Source organism: Columba livia, chromosome Z (assembly GCF_036013475.1).
Source record: "Columba livia isolate bColLiv1 breed racing homer chromosome Z, bColLiv1.pat.W.v2, whole genome shotgun sequence".
In the NCBI taxonomy this organism is placed as follows: Eukaryota; Metazoa; Chordata; class Aves; order Columbiformes; family Columbidae; genus Columba; species Columba livia.
Genome location: NC_088642.1, coordinates 18,765,186 through 18,784,457, shown reverse-complemented (window position 1 = coordinate 18,784,457; position 19,272 = coordinate 18,765,186). Strand labels below are relative to the sequence as shown.

The window sequence follows — 19,272 nt, the reverse complement described above, 5'->3', positions numbered from 1 at the left end:
AATGAACTTAATGAACTTTTCAAAGGATGGTCCACAGATTATGAGAATTATGAATTACTCCTGTGTACATATGTACATATCTGTGTGTATATATACATATTTAGTAGTAGTGATTAATTAGATTGTATTGATAAATTGTATTAATAAGGTTTAAGTATACCGTGAATGGCATATTACAAGGGGTGGAATGTCCTGGTTTTGTTAAGAACAAGTTTCTCTTTTAGAGAATGTGCCTGTCAGCTAAAGCTTTCATATTAGCTGCATTTTCCTGGAGAACCAGATACATGTTTTGGTAAACATAGCAATGGAATGCGAAGTTATTGATAAGCATGGATGGACATCTCACAAGAGGGGCAACGACAAACAGGTGACCAAGAAACTGACCAACTGAGTAGAACATCCCATTCACATGAATACTTGATATAAAAGTGGGAGATCACGAGGATCTCGTCCCTTTTTCCTTTTTGCTTATGGCCGACATTAGGAGAGGACCTTGCTAGTCATACCTGCAAACTGAGGCCTAGTGAGAGACTGAATCCAGCTCCGGCTGGCTGCAGAGTCCAATCCAGGACTTCGGGTGCTGGCTCTGCAGTTGCTGAGACTTTCAAGACTGGTTTTGTATATTTTGTATTATTTTCTCTATTCTTATTAGTAGCATTAGTAAAACATCTTTAATTTTCCAACTCTCTTCTCTCTGTCCTTCTTTCCCTCCCGATCGCCTGCCCTTAGTGGGAAGGGGAGAGAGGGGGAGCCGAAGGGAGAAGGGGGAGAGGAGGTTAACAATACATCTGCCACAGTTTTATTGTCACCCTGCCATCAAAACCATTGACACTGCATCATGAACTTTTATTTTTGTGTTAGGAGATCTGCTAACAGTTATTTTTCCATTTAACTTACTGATGAATGGTGATACGAATCATGCATTTCTTTGTCCAGAATCATAATTTTAAACTATAGCAGAATACACTTGGAATTCTAAATTCACTTAGAACTCAAGTGCAAAAAGAATATAGAAATGAAACATACATGCTACTGTGGGAGTACTTAATTTTTAAGTAGCTATAGTATGAAAATACAATCAGCAAACATTTGATATGTACACACAGTTTAAGGTGCCTAATTGAAAGAGACTTCACAGAAATTTGTATGTGTATACCTTAGATGGAAACAGATACTTACATTCAGGACATCTGGTTTGCCATTGACGAAATTCCACTGACAAAGCTCTCACTCGTGTCATTAACATGGAAAGCTGTACAACAAGAAAAGAAGCATTTCTTGAAGTGTCTTGAGTTGCAATGGAGTAAAATAAGATAGAAAAAAAAGTAGTAGAAAATAAGACAGTAAAATAAATAAGCAAAATAAATAAATAGATAGACAAATGAATAAGTAGTAAAGAAGGTAGAGACTCAGTTATTAAGTTTGTAGAGTAGAAAACAAAATAGAATCTATTACAATAGACCACTCATTCCTCCCAAAGATTTACAAAACCACTCACAGGGATCAAGAAACACTTTTTTTCCCCCAAAAGGAGGAAATCAGAAGTAGACAGAGTTGGCATTTTCTCCTTTTCCTTTGCAATATCAGATAACGATCACAACTGAAGATAAGCCTCTAGAAGCAATGACAATACTTCACATGCGTACTCCTTCTTAGAAGCATGGTTGATTCACAATTTGAGGTTAAATGCCCGATTTGTGATGATTAAACAGAAGATTGGCTTCCAAAAAAAAATAACAGCAGGCAAATAAATCTTCTATCAAAACTACATCTGTGAACTCGACAAAAATGCTTTAAAACCAGTGCTTTAGTTCACTGTAATCACTGAAAATATAGGAGTAATAAAAAAGTCCCACCTGTTCAGGAAAGCTTATCAAAAAACCCTAAACATTTTTTAAAAATGTACTCATTTTACTATCTTACTATCTTCTGAGGAAAGAATACATTAGTTATTACTATTCCACTTCCTGAAACCAAGGACTACACCTATAGTTTTTTTTACTACATTGTCAATTACATATTGATACGGTATTACAAGTATTCTGATAAGAAATTAAGCATAATTTTAAATACAAAAGTACTGCTGATATGGTCAAGCATTCAATAAAAAGCACTGCAGATTGCATTTGTCTTTACATCAACTAAAAAGAGAAAAATATGCTAAGAATCATAAGACAGGTTCTTACAGCAAAAATGTCAAAAACTGGCAACTTCAGTTTAGCTTTTGACTACTCAAAATAACTTTGTCCAGTGCATCTTCAAAAGACAAATCCATTGAGTCACCATCTTGCTATGACAGTTTTCAAGAAAAGCATATCTCAGAAGTTTAAGTACTAATTACAAGGGTATGATGTACTGCAGTAAAGCTGCAAAGAAAGGTGAAAACCTCAGCCAACACACAAAGTTATACAAATTTATTTCTACTTATAGGATTTTATCCAGAGTCATACAAGAAGAAAAAAAGATTGTATTTTATGCATTTGAATACGCATCTTCATTTCTTTATTTTGATTAAATAATAGTTTATGCGAGCAGTGGAGGAACAAGCCAGGGCGACTCAGTGTGAGTGATAACGCATTGTTCAACTTTATTGCCGTCAACGGCACATATTGATCCATACTTGTCACCTGCTGATTGGCTTAGATCCAAAGGTTACATTTGCCTGCCCCTCCTACTTGCGGTTAGCTAGCCCCACGAGTTTTGCGCCTCCTCAGCTCACACCTCCCCAAAGTTGCTTACAATACTTGTCAAGGTCACAGTGCCCTTGCCGTTTCTCCTAATGACCAGCAGTTTCCACTGAGGCCTATTGAGGCATTGAGGCCTAGTTATGCTAAGCTCCTAAATCATGACAAACCGCTAACTTATCAGAACAGAACTCTGATTAGAACAAACATTAGAACAAAACTCTTCTTAGAACTCTTCTTCTGGTCGTGCAACTGCACCATGGATTCATGTCCTTTATCTTTAAGCCACTCCCTAACAAGTTTAGAACATAGTTTATTACTAGCAGATGTCAGTAATTGCATAGTAATTAAGTATCTGAATGTATTCAATATATAAATCTCTGAAGCAAAGTGCTCTTTTTGCTAATTATTCAGCCAAGTGTATTGAACTAACCATCTGAATACTCTAATTGAAGTAACATAAGATGGAGATTTAATACCCACATATTACATGTAACCAGCCCAATGTTTGTCTCTTTATACCTTGCAAATCTGGGGTCCTCACATAGATGAATTTATATTTTCAGAACTGCTTTGATTATCTGCAATAGTGGGTTTTTAGAAATTTTCTGATAACTTAAATAAAGAAACAAGAAGAGAACCTCACTTCTACAAAGCCACACTTCTATATACCTGCAAAGTTCTTAACCATAGGTAGTTCTGCTCTGTCTTCCAATAAACGTCCTAGTCTATTTCTCCTTAAGACAACTTGAACTCAGAATCTTTTTGATTAACAAATAAAAGTGTCTTGGAGGTTACTAGAAAACCAATCAAAAGAACCTGAAAGATGGGCCGACAACAAAGGAAAGAGGGCATCAGGACAGCCAAGGGAAAAAAATTAACCGAAGTTAAATGAAAAAGTTTGAGAAAGTGCTGGATCAGATAGAAACACGTACAAATTCGGAAATTTAATCCTAGCTAAATCTACAAAGAGATACACGAACAACAGCAGCAATTAAGAGGGGAAAAGAAGAAAGTAAAAAATGACACTCAAATGGATTTTTTTTTTAAGCTAAAACAACCAACAAGGATTTCTTAGATGTGCAAGATGCAGGAACCCTTTAAAAAGACTTACATGGATCACTGAGTTCACCGAATAAGTAGAGATTTAAAAGCGATACTAAAAAAGAGAAAGGTCTAAAGAAGAAATCAACATCTCTGCCTTCTCGACGATGCACAAATTCCTAACTCAACCTTTTGTTCACCTTCAGAAAACACAGCATCAGAGAAACTGATTATGAAAACCCAAATAATTGAAAGGGAATTAAATATTTAACCAGTACCTCCAAAGATCAAGTATACCATAGCAGAGTGGCTAAGAAAAAAATCAGAATGTCTCACTAGAGACTGCAAGTCCTCCAGAGAACCGAAAGGTAGCAATACTTCTGCTAAGCCTTCCTGGCAAAGTTGTTGCATCCGTAATTAAAAACAGAACACTAGAAAGTCTGGGTTGCCATGATCTGATAAGGTCTAACAGGCACAGTTCAGGTTTTGCAAAGGAAAATTACTGTCTTCTTCGGAGTCTTGGAAGGGCTCCACTACTTAAAAGAGAACTATTTCACATAATTTATTAAGACGTCTGAAATGCCTCCAGCAAAGTCCCCCACAGAAGGCTAATAAAGAAATTAAGCAGTCTTGAGATGCAATGTACTTTTTTTTTCCTCAGCCCAAAAACTGTCAAGGAGACAAAGAAAAACCCTGAACAGGGAATTTTCATCGTGGCAACCAGGCTCGGCAGCAGCAGAACTAAGAGGGCCTGAAACAAAACACCTTTGGAAATTTGAAAGGGATCTTCGAGTGGAATAAAAAGCCCCGTTCTCCTGTGTCCGCCTGCAATAATACAATCTGTCCACATGAACACATGATATGAAGTAAACCTTTGAGCACATACCTAAGAAAAGAAAAGTTCGAATGATTACAGTGATTTTATTATTGCTGACCATCAAAATTTCTGTGCTCGATTTTACACAATGTACATGTCACAAACAGATACTACAGGCCCCAGTAGCACAAGCCAAACTGACTGGTGGTCCCTAATATTGTGCCGTTAATTACCTCCCAAAGTATATACGTCAAAGTATCATGTTCAGATTCTTCCCTTTGTAGCTTGCAGTTTTATCTGTTTCTGTATGTAAAGTTAGGCTTCTATTTGTACACCATGCCTGAAAACCAAGGACTTTCTTGATGTGTTTCAACATGTTCTTTCTCACCTCACTGTAGAACTCCATAATTAGGTAAAAAACAGACACAGGGACAAGTGCGTGTTGTGGGCTTTACGCCAGCCGAGCAAATAAGGGAAATGTTTCACGTCAACCGCTACAAAAGGACCAACTACGGAAGGAAGATTGAGATGAGAAAGTAAGAGCAGCCCTGGGAAAAACTGACGGGAAAAGTCAGAAAGCCGGGACTTAATAAAGAATAACTTAAACAATATTTTTTAAAAGGGCAAGATACAAACAACGGCACAAAAGACACGAGGCGGGAAGCTCCCATGGGCCCTAGCACAGCCCCCAGCACCGCAGCCCCGAGGGGAGGACACGGGGCAGGGGCTGATCCCCACAAGCAGCGCTCCCGCGGCCCGACCGCCCCTTTCCTTCTTGCCTGCCTTCCTTCCTTCCTTCCTTCCTTCCCACCCGGCGGCCCCACCGGCCGCCAGCCCGGCCGGGGCTCCAGGCCGGAAAAGCGGCTCGGCCCGCCCGCCCTCCGCAGCCCGGACCCCGGGGCCGGTGACGGCCGACCCGCGCCCGTTACCATGGCGGCTCCTCTCGGCCCTCAGAGCTCGGCGCCCACAGCGCTCGGCCCGTTTCGCGCGCGCTCCGCAACTATTGGCTGCGTCCGGATGCGTCACTTTCAGGGCGCCCGGCGCAGGGTGTGGCGAGAGCCGGGGAAGGGGCGTCGCGAGCAAGGGACGTTGCGCAGCATGGCGGCCTCGGAGTCGGAGCGCAAGCGGCGGGAGCCCGAGGCAGCGGCGGACGAGGAGGATGAGGAGGAGCGCTGGGTCGGGCCGCTCCCGGGGGAGGCCGCGCAGGCGAAAAGGAGGAGAGGTAACGGCAGGAGCGGAGCCTTCGCTTGCCTGCCCCTTCTCTGCGGGCGCTACCCCGGGCCCGGCCTGGAGCGCTGGGTCGCTGCTCGGCCGCAGCCCCCCCAGCAGCGCGGCCCCCAATACGAGGTGGGGGCGCCGGGCAGCTGGGCCGCCCTCGGGCGGTTCCCCGTGCCCCAGGAGCCCTTTGCCTGCAGCAGCGGCTCGTACGTAGAATGGCCGGGCTGCGGAGGGACCTCTTGGGCGCAGAGTTGCAGGTCGTGGGCGCCCTATTTCTGCTTCGTCTGGGAGATGCCCGCAGGCAAAGAGGCGCTGCTTGGTAGTGCCGGCAGCGCTGAGACCGTGCTGCCCACGAACGTGGAACGAAATGGCTTCTAGGGCTCTGCCCGAAGGCGGAGGAGCCTCTGGGTTGTGTTTTGATACACGGTGTTGATGTGTGCGGCAACTCACGGCTCTCTGAGCAGCGGTTGTACAGTACATGCGGGTTTAAAGACGTTCAACAGATGCAAACCTGCCGGTTCAGTAACAAATGCCATTGCGCAGGTGTCAGCAGTTGGGATGTAAACATTGGAGACGAAAGTAGAAAATCGGGTTATTTTAGTTGGACTAGTTAAACAGTGAAATAGGTGGGTGCTAGCACTTAGAATGTAAGCTGCAATACTTGTGTGGCACCTCAGATCTCTTAACAACAGTGTCAGGAATATGTTTGGTTCTGGAAGAAAATCAGGCGCAGATAATCTTCTGCTTTCTGGCAGTAACTTAAAAATTGCGATACCGAATTTTTTCTTATTACCTGCAGACAGCCAAGGTGATAGTTGCTTTAAACGGGGCGTCTGTGTGTCTTAAAGCAGAGTTGGAGTGGCTCCAATTTATCAGTCTGAGTAGAAAGCCACAGCAGAATTCCCTTTGATTATCTTTGCAGAGAGCATTAGTGTATTCTTGAGTACAATGGCAGTAAGCTGTTCAAGGGAGAAGAGAAGCCAGATGTACCTTTATGAAAAAACATTTCCTGATTTTTTTTTTTTTATTCTGTTTAGTCCTTGAATTTGAACACGTTTATCTGGAAAATCTACCATGTGCTTCGATGTACGAACGCAGTTACATGCACAGAGATGTCATTACACATGTAGCATGTACTAAGTAAGTGTCTTCTTTTTTTCACCGTATCTCGTTGTCAGAGATGTATTTTTCTATATGCTAGAAAGTTTTCATTGTAGAACTTCAGTAATGGGAAGACTGAGTCTAGAAGTGGTATTCTAGTTAAAAAAACTCAAACAAAACTAAGTGCCAAGAAAAGGGCTTACTGCGAAGATAAAGGCTGTTCAAATAGAATGAAAAGAGGTCTTAAAATCCTTGTTCGAGTGGGCAGTATATACAGGAATGTGAGGAACTGACTGCATCTGAACAAAATGTGATTCAGCAGAACTGCTCAGATGTAGGAGATAGCTTTCTTCTCTTTTTTCTGTGTATGTGCGCACAGGTACATTAGTAAATAGCACCTATTGGAAAGCAAAGCTAAAATAGAACTAAAATTCACGTAGTCAAATGAGATAGTATTATATATTTATTCAGTTCAGGCCGTTGGCTTTTTGTAAATTAATCCAGAGTGCACGGAAATACTTGTTTACTTTTCCAGGAGTCGTAGTAGCCGTTCAGACAGATTGTCACAGTAATTTGTTTAAAGGTAATTCTTTACACAGCACTAAGGATAGTGAAAGTCTATAATATGTGTAACTTTTTTGTTTCTTTGTTTCTTGTTTTTCTTTTGTAACTGTAGGACAGATTTTATCATCACAGCCAGTCATGATGGGCATGTAAAATTCTGGAAAAAAGCAGAAGAAGGGATTGAGTTTGTTAAACACTTCCGGAGTCACCTGGGTGAGAAGTTGCTTGTTGTTCTAAGAAGGACCTCACTATTTCTTCACCCTTGCTCTTAAGCATTTGAACAGAGAGTACGAATAAAGAGAAGAGGGATTCTGGGATTAATTTCCTGCAGTTAGGGATTACATGATACATGCCTGTCTTTCTTTATTCCCCTGTCCTGTTACATTTTGTTCTGGAACTGCAGGAGGGTCAGGGTGAAAATAAAACACGTGGGACGCCTCCTGCACAGATCCTCTACATCCTCTGCGTTACTTTGTGCCCATCCTGCGGGGAGAATGTCAAGGACATTAAAAAGCTGTCTATTAAAAAATAAGTGAACAATGTGCATAACAGGATTCATAAAATGCAGAGAAGTTAAGAAAATGGTACTCTAAGTAGTTGCCTTAATCCCTGATGTCCTCCCCACCTCCTGCAGTGTCAAAGACATTGTAATTTTCCTCTTGTATTATTGCAACTGTCGAGTAAATTCTGCATCATTGTCATGGCTATCAGCTGAATTCCAATTAAGAATTAATGATTTTAACCCGATTTTCAAAGTTGGCAAGTACACATAGCTCCTCCGTATTATGCTAAGCGTTAAACAGGCTGGACGGAAAGTGGCATTCTCGTTGCTATTAGAGGAAGTGATCACATGCCTCCTGGGGAAAAAACAGTTCGAGATGCAGACTGTTAGGAAAATATGTAATAATAAATAGTAGAAGTGCTGTTTCTTCTTAGACTTTGAAAAGATGTCATGGTGGGCTCTCAGTCTTAAGTATCAGCTTTTCATTATATACAGAAACAAAATGTGAGAACAAAGACTACCAAGCGAAAATAGATATTGTGGAGTCATTTTGAGTAGTATGTGTGCTAATAGCAGGACTGTAATAGCCTGTAGAGTTCTGCTTTTTCTCTCTAGAGAGCTGCAAGCTGAAGAGCACGTTATTTTTGTAACATATCTTGATCTTGTTCTGAATTTATTTAAATGAACATTTTAAATGAAAATAATTGACATTATAATGGTTCATTTAAGTATGTGGTAAGTAGTTCAGTATAATGTACCTGATTGTGACCCGTGATAGGATACAAACTGTTGTTTTGTGAGTCTTTTGGCGTTTTTTATTTTGAAAGTCAGATAGGTTTTTAAGTCTCAAAGGTGAAGAAACGGCTGAGAAACAGGTTTAAACCTCTTTACGTTGTTCCTGTGGAATATTGAAGTGAAGGATGTCCCTTTCTTGCGTCCTAATAGTATGTTAACTTTTTTAATAGGTGTTATTGAGAGTATCGCGGTTAGTTCAGAGGGGGCATTATTCTGTTCGGTTGGAGATGACAAAGCAATGAAAGTGTTTGATGTAGTCAACTTTGATATGATCAACATGCTGAAACTTGGGTAAGTTACATAGTTCTTGAAAATGTTTGTTTGGGATTATAAATGGGGGTTATTTTGCTAAGAGATAAATCAATAATTTGTGTGTTTTGAGGTTTTTTTTCCCCCAGTCAGATGGAGCTGAGTAAATGGCATTATCTGAAGTGCATCCAGTGGCTGTGGTCTGCCTGACTGAATAGAAAAACTTAGGACTATATGCCCAGTATGCGAATGTAGTAGGTCTGTGCCTTCCCTCAGTGTAAAATATTATGCACAAAGATGTGGTGTTTCTCAAAATACTTAGCTAGGCATTTTTTTTTCTCTTGTTTGCAGCTGAATTTAAGAATCATAGCCAACTAATATTTCCAGTAGAGAAGGAATTTGGCCTGTATGTGTTGTCTTATTTGTTGTCACGGGGATAGAAATTTCCTCCTTCTGTTCTATAGAATGTTGTTTTTCTTAGTCTTGCTGTTGTAGGATTTCTCTAGTTATACAGTATGTAGCTAAAGCATGTGGGAGAGATGGGAATGGATGTTATTTGAATTACAACAATACTAGAGGAAAACAAGCCCCACGCTGCTACAAGGGTGAGTTTGGAGGACTGGAGGTTCAATGAATGCTGTACCAAGAGCAGTAGAAGCACTGATGTTTCCACAAGCCTTTTAGAACTGGAAAACTGATTCCTCATAGTCCACTATTTGTTGTTTAGTTCTGCAACCGAGTAGAAGCATAAGCTCAAAAAGCTTTGCTGGTTGTAGTTTTAGTATCCTCCTCCAGATAATGTATTTAACTTATAGGAATTGATTCCCTCTGGGCTGTCTGCTGTGGAAAAGTTCTAGTTAACCTTACTATTTTGTTTTTACTGGTCTTTTCTACTTAGCAGCCCTGTATTGTCACTACGGAAGTGGTAAAATTGTAGTATGAAAAAGATTTAATAATATTAAGAAAAATTGAATTTGATGTTACAATAGAAGGTGTATTTTCTGTTTGAGAATTCAGAGAAAACTGAGGTAGAATGTAAATCTATTTTGCTTCAGGAATACCCTGAAGATGCTACCTGTAACATTTTTCTTTAGTATGTTTCCTGGTTTATCTTTAAAGATATCCTTTTCAGCCTCAGTAATCAAGACTTTCCTCTCCCCGTAAATGGAGTTTTTCCTGTAGTGAACTCTTTAATGGAGAACAGCAAACAGCTGTAATATAAGCATTATTCTAAACAGTCTTTTAAAGCTTTGTGGTTGTGGCTCGATCTTCTGCCTCACTGTTTATTGAGCGGACGGTCTCTGACCTGCCTGAGATGTTTTCATGGCTGTTTGCTCAGGCTTGCAGTTGTTGATGTAGCATCCTAAGTTCCGTGTGATCTTTTCAGCTCGTGTTATGTTGCATTGCTTGCTTTGACAGGTATATGCCAGTAGATAGCAGGGTTGATTTCTTGGTGGCCTGACATTTGGTTCCTGAGTTCTGGTTCTCAAAATCTTTGGTTACAGACTTTTTTAAAAAACTGCCATAACTTACGTTATTGTCCATATCTCTGGCTTGTTTTACCTGTAGAGTATGGTTTTGGTAGTAGCAAATGGGTTCCTTCTTAAATGCATTCAGAACACTTATTGGATATAGGATGATTGTCTTGATTTTACTTAGATTTTCTGTAACTATATGGCAAAGGTGCAGTTTTCTTCATTTCCACTGAAGCGTTAGTCATGTAACGTACGGAAGAGAAATGCTATTGAATTGCAGAAGTTGAATAGGAATCATTAATGCCACTGGTGTGATTTAGCTGGATTTCCATCCCTAATCTTTTATAGCTGCCTTCTACCTTTGCTTTCTATCAGACCCTCTTTATAAAACAATACGGGAGCAACAGAAATTGGCCAGGCCATCCACTGAATTGTGTTGCTTGGAAAAGCCTGGTTATAACCCTGAATTTTGGCAAGACAGATGTTAGTAAGACTAGTAAATGAAGTTCAAAATTTGCTTCTGATATTTGATTTCAAGTTTATAGCAAGACTCAATCCTTAGATAAGTAACATCAGTCCTTTTTCTTTAATCCTTCCACTCTGTTGCAGCTACCACCCTGGCCAGTGTGAATGGGTGTATTGCCCTGGAGATGCCATATCTTCTGTTGCCACATCTGAGAAGAGCACAGGAAAAATATTCATATACGATGGACGAGGGAATAACCAGCCACTTCACGTTTTTGATAAACTCCACACATCCTCTCTTACTCAGATACGATTGAACCCTGTCTACAGAGTAGTAGTGTCTGCTGACAAATCTGGAATGATCGAGTACTGGACTGGAACTTCTCAGGAATATAAATTTCCCAAGAACGTGAATTGGGAGTATAAAACAGATACCGATCTATATGAATTTGCTAAATGCAAGGCTTACCCATCCAGTATAAGTTTTTCACCCGATGGCAAGAAAATGGCGACTCTTGGGTCTGACAGGAAAGTTAGAATTTTCCGTTTTTTGACAGGGAAGCTCATGAGAGTCTTTGATGAATCTTTGAGTGTAAGTTTGGTCTTGGTTATCTTTTTATGAGGTGTTTTCTCTACGTATTTGAATTTCGTTACCAGCACATTCACCTAAGTTATCATTTTTTTCTAAAGTTGAGCCTCGTTGCTGTATTTCTCTTGCAGAAAATTTTTCTTTGTTCCCTTCCTTGCCTCTTGTGTAGCTTTGCCACAAAACTAATTACCAGTTTATGTTAGTTATGCGGTGAAACGGAGCTGTCCCTTTTCATCTGTGTTTTTGTACTGCTAGATTTCTTTTTACTAGGAAGCAATTCTGCAAAATGTCCATTTAAAATAACATAACGATAGCGAATTATACTTGTCATCTTTTAAGAAATTTGTTAGATGGCTACGTACTTTTCTGTCTTTGCTTGAGGCTAGTACTACAACGTGCCTATTGGTTCATTAAAATAAAGGGAGTATTTGTATTTATTTTAATTCTTCAGTTAAGTTTGTGTAGAGTAATCTCCTTTGAATTCTGAATTTTCTAAGCATGTGGATCAGTGTTTTGCTGCGTCAATGATGTAAAATATGTTTATGTAAAAGTGGGGTGTGTTTTCTGTTTTTCTGTAGATGTTTACTGAACTTCAGCAGATGAGACAGCAACTACCAGACATGGAGTTTGGCCGACGTATGGCGGTTGAACGTGAGCTGGAGAAAGTGGATGCAGTAAGATTAATCAATATTATTTTTGACGAAACTGGACACTTCGTTCTCTATGGAACAATGTTGGGCATTAAGGTCATAAATGTAGAGACTAACAGGTACGTTCCAGTGACACACTTGGAGATAAATGTTCTTATTTCAAAGCCTATATTCAGTGCAGTTTGTAGTATATTTAAAACTTGATTTGGCTGTGGGGGTCTCTAATCTTATTGTGTTGTTATCTGGGAGCCTTACATTAGACTGTAGGTAAGATAGCGCTGTGATTCCTAATGAGCTGTTGCAGTTTAAAGCTTCGTAAAACAATGAGAAAATATGGCAAGCGTATTTGTATTAAAAAGGTGTAATCTCTGGCTAATTGTGTGTGATAACGTGAACCTGGATCGTGCAACTGGGGTTTTATTGCATACGGAGGCCGACTAGTAAATCACATAGCAAGTCTGAATAGAGAAGCATCGTAAAAAACCAACTAGTTATTTGAGAGGACTTTGGGAGTTTTGTTTTGGGTCTTGCAGGCAGAAAGGAGATAATCTCTGACTGTGAGCAGCTGACAATAGTTATACCTTTCTGTATCTTGTACTTCAGGTGTATTCGTATCTTGGGAAAACAAGAAAACATCAGAGTGATGCAACTAGCTTTGTTCCAAGGAGTAGCAAAAAAACATCGTGCTGCCATCACTATAGAGATGAAGGCATCTGAAAATCCTGTTCTCCAGAGTATCCAGGCAGATCCAACAGTAATCTGCACAGCTTTTAAAAAGAACAGGTTTTACATGGTGAGTGTAGTTTCTATTTAAATAACTCCGTGCACGTACTGATGTTTTTCTCTATTATTTTCACTTTTCTCCTTGCACCTTTCCAGGGCTTTTTGTCCTGAATATTTTCAAACTCAGCTTTCCAGAGGCGTTCCTTCATTATGTAGTTAAATTAAATGCAGAGCAGCATCAGGACTCAGTAGCATCAAGGACGTTCTGGGCAACTAAGACAAAGAGTCATCTTCCTGTTCACAATTTAGATTTTAGGTGAGATGCAGTGAATAAGGCAAACAGACAAGTAGTTCCAGAGCAGTTAGTAGGCAGTTGGGATGTGATCACCGTAGTGGTTAGAGATGAGTCTGTCTGAATTTGATCATGTTTTTTGTTGGACCAAGATGGTATATTTTGTAAAGCTTCGTGTGGTTAGTGTGTAGTACGTAAGGGAATATACTACTCCGAACGATAGGACAAGTGAGGAGGAGAAGTTAGGCAAAATCTAAAACGTTACTCGCTGTTAGAGAAAGCATGGCCATATGCATGCAGAGAGATTAGTGATTGTCATTTGACAAGTAAGTGTACTGCTCACTTAAGCAGATGCTTCTGTACTCGTATATTTATTCTATGTTTTTGCTCTAAGTGCTATAAAACTACATTTCTGAGGTTTTTTCCTTGTTTTCGGTTAAGTTTGATGGTTTTCTGTAGTCTTACATGAATGTGGTATTGGAACAAGAGGATTAAGTTTTCCTTTGTAGTGAAACGAAATGTTTTGTGATGAAACCCGCTGGTTTAGTCTGAATGTGACAGTACACATTGATATTCTCCACTGTTTTTTTTAAAGAAAAGATGCTGAGCTACTGTGGGCTTTCTGTTAAAAAGAGGGAGAAGTTTAATTAACAGTTATTAAAAAGTTACTTGGATTTGCACATAGCTGTACTGGAATTCGTGACTGGTAATGCACGACGCTGAAGTGCAAGAACAGACTGTCTATGAATTCTCTTCCTCTATGTTAAATCTATTAGTGTTTCACGGTTTGAATAATCATATTGACACCAGTGTGTAAGATAAGGGGAGGGGGAAAGAGAAAAACCAAACAGCCTTCGGTTCTTTTGTTCTTAGTTTACTAAACGTGAACCAGAAGATACAAAGAGTGCAGATTCTGACAGAGATGTATTTAATGAGAAGCCTTCTAAAGAAGAGGTCATGGCAGCTACTCAAGCAGAAGGTCCCAAAAGAGTTTCAGACAGCGCCATCATCCACACAAGCATGGGAGATATTCATGTCAAGCTTTTTCCCGTTGAGTATGTATTTAGTAGTTTTTTTCTGTTCTTTAGTTTTTACTTTCTTCTACACTTTATGGTAGCAGTGTTCAAGACGTGTATTTAAAGTTAGGAATAGTTCTCTTCTTCCCCTTTTTCTACCGTCCATTTTTCCCAACAGCTTCTTAATACATCAAGCTAGGACTGTGACTCTTTACAAACACAAATAAAATAGGGCAAAATAGAGATAAGGAACAGTTGTGGGCACAAGTCTGTTTTTTATTATTATTTTATTATTTTTTAAAAAATATTTTTACTTTTACTTATGTACAGGTTCAGGGGGGTTATTCCTTTCTTAGCTTTTATTCTTTCTCTAAGCAGCGTATGTGAATAGGTTGCGTGATTCTGTGTGTGCTACATATTACTGTAAGTCAGTGCTGTTCGATTCTGTCATGAAAGAGAATGATGATGTTGACAGTAGGACTGTGGAAGCCAGAGAAATAGTGCAGTTTGCAACTTCCAGATGTGGCCATTGTACTACATTTGATGTTATTGCAGATCCTTCAAGTGCAACATGAAGTTTGTACCAGCATATAATATCAGTGCTGTGTATATCCAAAACCAGACGTATAATTGGAAGAGTTTTATGCATGACAGTTGCTAAGGTTATTGTGTCAGAATCTCTTCTTTGCGATGCTAATATATGCAAACGTTTTATTATGAAACAGATCTGTTTATTATTGTATATCTCAATATTGCTGTACATTTGAACTTAAACGGTGTAAGTGTAGTCCATGCTTCTCTAAACCCAAGTTCCTGTTGTATCATAAACAAAGGTAAGGCAATACAACTTCAGTTCTACCCCGTAGGGCTGCCAGTTTTTCACCAGTGTCTCCTTGCGTCAGGCCCTAGTTTCTGGAATTGTAGCACATTGGTTGAAGTAATGGTACAGCCCTTATTAGTAAGTGACAGGCCAAGCTACGTGGTATCTGACTTTTTTTTTAATTCTCATGTCAGCGTGTCACTATTTGCAGGGATAGTATTGCTAGGTGCTTCACTGCCGCGTTTCGTATGCAGTTTGCAATTAAATACGTTGTTGTCAGTCTTGGTTATTGTTAGGTTTGTCCTTTTTTGTTCTAGTATTTCCAGCCAGCTTAGCTTTGAATTTAAATTTTTTTCAAGATGAATGCGATTAAAAAATTAAAGAAGAGCATATAGGATGTGGCGTTGTATGGCCTTTAAATCTTGGGCCATGTGCTCATGGAATCAAGTTGTGAATGACTGTGTACTGCTCAGACTACAATCTTGTCTGTTCCATTACTTAGTCCACTGGCACTCTGTTTCTGACTCAGTTTAGACTATCACTAAGCCCAAGCTAATGTTCCTTGTCACCGCTGAGCTCTGCAGCTGTGGACTCCACTTGGCTGTTTTCTCATTTGCTGGGAAAATGTGTGTTACTGCATAAACGTGTCAAAGTAGATCTACTCTGGCTACTAATTTTGACCCTGGTAGGAAATCTCTCAGAAGTACAAAATCAAGTCACAGAAGTGGAAGGTTGTTGGGTTGTTTTTTCCTCTTTTTATTCCATCAGAAGTGATGTTTTGCCCCCTCACCCTGCTTCCAAACAATGTTCGTGACTAGTTTCAGAGGAGGGTAACTGACTCTGCTGAATGCAAGTTCTGTAACGTTTTATTTTTAGATGTTACTTGTTGTTTGCAAGACTTGGTGTTTTGCAGTTTAACAGGCAAAGCAAAAGCCGCACACAAAGCAAAGCAAAACAAGGGATCCATTCACGCTTCCCCTGGGCAGACGGGTGTCCAGCATCTCCAGGACAGCAGGGCTCCATCACATGTAGTGGTGACTTGGAAAGACAAACGCCATCCCTGAGAACGTTCCCCCTTTCCTTCTTTTTCCGCCAGCTTTCACGACTGAGCTTGACTCGTTTGCTATGGGATATCCCTGGCGTTAGTTGGGGTCAGCTGTCCCAGCTGTGTCCCCTCTCAACCCCTTGTGCACCTCAGCCTCCTCGCTGGTGGGTGGGGTGCGAAGTAGCAAAGGCCTTCACGCTGTGTGAGCACTGCTCAGCAACAGCTGAAACACTGCGGCGTTGTCAACGCTGCTGCTGCCTTTCTGTGTAACCGTGCAGCTCTCAGGGTTTTTTGTTTCTATCTCTGGCTTTGAGGAGGTGGGGATTGTTTTCTCTTTTTCCTTACTTGTTGAAAGCTCTTTCTACAGTGTGCCGAAACACTGCTCCTTGCAACAGCTGAAATGTTTACAGCATTGCCACCATACGATTAAGTATTTACTGTAGCTTGTGTTTTCTGCTGCACAATTTTAGGTGCCCCAAAACAGTGGAAAACTTCTGTGTGCACAGCAGAAATGGTTATTACAACGGACACATATTTCACCGTATCATCAAGGTAACGTGTACAGAACTTTTTTTGTTGTTGTTTGAGATAATGTAGCTTTGTGGTTGGTCCTCTTTGTTAATCCTTTCCTTTCCCGTTTGCACAAGGAATTTCTGTAATGGCTTCAGAATTCTCTGTAAAGTCTGAACCACTCTGAGGCTTTTAACAGCTTGATCATTTACTTGAAGTTGTTCAATGGTTGTTCTGGAACTGACAAAGTGGCAGAAATCTGAAACTGAGAGAAAGATCAATTCAGCAATCCTGCTTGAACTAAGACTTCGTTTTATGTCAGAAGGCGTTTCTTTAAAGCCGCCTTATTTCTGTCGCACCAGAGTCCAGCTGATAGGGCCTAAGTGGCTGCAGGAGGTACAGATAATCAGGTTTCTGTCCCTCACTGGTAGGAACCATGAGTAAGCTTGTTTCTTCACAGGTACTCCATTATTACTTAAATGCTGTGGATAAGGGCTTCTTTTAACACATTTTGTTGAAATGTTTGAAGGAAGTTTGAAGAAATGCCACCTGGTATAAAACATTTTTGCTTATTTATTCTATGTGATGACATAATAAAACTTAATTTCTGTGCAGGGTTTCATGATTCAGACTGGTGACCCAACTGGTACAGGAATGGGCGGTGAAAGTATTTGGGGAGGAGAGTTTGAAGATGAGTTTCATTCAACTTTACGGCATGACAGACCATACACGCTCAGCATGGCCAACGCAGGACCAAATACCAATGGATCCCAGTTTTTTATAACAGTAGTTCCAACTGTGAGTAATATTAAAAGCTCGATTTAGGGCTTGAGATGGTAACTTAGATAGCAACATATTGGTTTTTTCCTCTGGTGAAAAAAGGAACACAGCACTATCTACATAATATTTTCTTGTTATTTTGCAAATAAACACTGCACACAGCTATGGATGTTGTGTTGGCTTCACTGAAGCAGCCTTTGGAGAAACAGAAAAGTGATCAAGAGGCCTTTTGCCTTTAATTGGCGTAAGGGCAATATCGAATTCTTAGTAAATCAGAGGCATTTTACTTATGTATTACTAGAGTATTTTGTACTAATATACTGGTTTAAAGATGATGGAAATCTAGCTATTGCTTAGATTGTTTGAAATTTTTGGATATGGTGCCAGGATGATTCCTTAATGTTGCCTAATGACAGCTATGCCAAGAAGCCAGTGTTCAGGTTTCCTTTGATCCGTGTTCCATTTCAGAGGAAAAAAATAAACACTGCTATATGAATTGAGCAAATAAAACCCAAATCCTTAGAGGTAACACTTGTAGACACTGCATTCTTCGAGCACTTATTTCAAAATCGTGTGCCTTTTTTTAGAAAGCACTCATCTGCCATAATTTTGAAGCTTACTACGTTGTATCAGTGCCTGTATTCAGGTTGTTAATTGGGCCTACTGTATATTACTTTGAATTAAATAGTATTCTGGACTGGCACTTAAAAGTTCAGCTGTGAAAATACCATGAGATAGAGACAGAAAAAGCGTTTCTGTGAACTGAGAACACACCTGAAAATAAATTATGAAATTCCACTGCATTGCCAGAACTTGACCCCTGTAGTACTTTGAGAATTGGAAAAGTGAGTTTAAATGTATATGGACATGTATTAGCCATACTCTAGTAGTTTTTGACATGCTAGTGTTTACATGGTGTTAAGTTTCATAGTCTGAACATACAAAGTGTATCCATGCTTACTCTACATCATTCTCTTTCTGGTTTGGTACGTAATCTAGAGGCTGCTTTCTATTTCAATAAGTTGCTTTTTCTTTTGTTTTGTCTTTCCTTTTCTTCTCCTGTGCCCTCAAACAGCCATGGCTGGACAACAAGCACAGTGTGTTTGGACGGGTGACTAAAGGAATGGAAGTTGTTCAAAGAATCTCAAATGTAAAAGTCAATCCCAAAACGGACAAACCCTATGAGGATATCAGCATCATTAATATCACAGTGAAGTAAGCAAGGATTCGAAGGTTCCAGCCTTAAGCAGAAAAAACTCCACATGGTAGGACCCAAAAAGGACCTGGAAAGAACAGAAGTGTTTTTGAGAAGTGCCAGGACAGAGTGTTTCAGAGGCACACTAAAATCAAATTAGGCGGATGGCAAACTCAAAGGGGATTTTATTGTTCTTGCTGACCAAAATTGTGTAACTGTTGATTAACCAATAATCAAATGTGTCCTCCATCAAAATTGCTTTAGGCTCTGACAAATATTTGGTAAACAGCAGGTTCAAGAGGAGGAGCCTCCGAGGAGCCTCAGACTTTGTGATGATTCAAAATGTGCTCAACCCTGAGGTGTTTCCTTAGGTGGTGTCCCATCCTATGGGGAAAGTCCCCAGCTGCAGACCTGCTGCTTTGAGGAAGTCACCAGTGGGGCTTCATTTATACCCGGGTCAAATCCGATCTGTGGTCAGTGGTCTAGAAATTCCTCTTGACTGGGGCATTTCATTGGCTAAGGGACCTGTGCCTGATATTGGACACCATGGTGTCTGTAAGTTTCTGGTGGTGCTGAGTGAGTGTACCTGCCACACAGAGCAATCACCAGTTTTACTATTTTTGATGTACCTGAAGTGCCCTGTGTCTGTATTTCTGGTAACTTTGTATTTTTAAAATAAAAACCTCTGCTTGTTTCTTACCATGTCTGCTGGTTTTCTTCCCCTGCTCCTATGCAAAA

The 19,272-nt window shown here is 40.1% G+C and overlaps 2 protein-coding genes across 4 annotated transcripts in view; one reads left to right on the top strand and one right to left on the bottom strand.

The window, feature by feature from the left end:
* The window catches only part of CENPK (centromere protein K), a 54,370-nt gene extending 48,786 nt beyond the window's left edge, over nucleotides 1–5,584 (bottom strand). The window contains exon 1 of one of the 3 annotated variants that reach the window (XR_010469252.1): nucleotides 5,475–5,555. Coding sequence is in view for 1 of the 3 variants with exons in the window: in XM_065047480.1 (XP_064903552.1) it covers nucleotides 5,475–5,477 (3 nt within the window). In the remaining 2 variants the exon portion in view is untranslated. Of the gene's footprint in view, nucleotides 1–1,179; nucleotides 1,254–5,474 lie in introns of those variants that run through there. The other 2 variants (XM_065047480.1, XM_065047481.1) reach the window with 2 other exon arrangements.
* LOC102095034 (peptidylprolyl isomerase domain and WD repeat-containing protein 1) lies at nucleotides 5,575–19,233 on the top strand. Its single transcript, XM_005505966.3, has 11 exons — nucleotides 5,575–5,767; nucleotides 6,801–6,903; nucleotides 7,541–7,641; nucleotides 8,896–9,016; nucleotides 11,059–11,506; nucleotides 12,082–12,272; nucleotides 12,757–12,946; nucleotides 14,042–14,223; nucleotides 16,520–16,601; nucleotides 17,175–17,357; nucleotides 18,415–19,233. Exons 1-11 carry the CDS (start codon nucleotides 5,644–5,646, stop codon nucleotides 18,556–18,558), a joined length of 1,869 nt encoding a protein of 622 aa, XP_005506023.2. The 5' UTR covers nucleotides 5,575–5,643; the 3' UTR covers nucleotides 18,559–19,233.
* The last annotated feature ends 39 nt before the right edge of the window (nucleotides 19,234–19,272 follow it).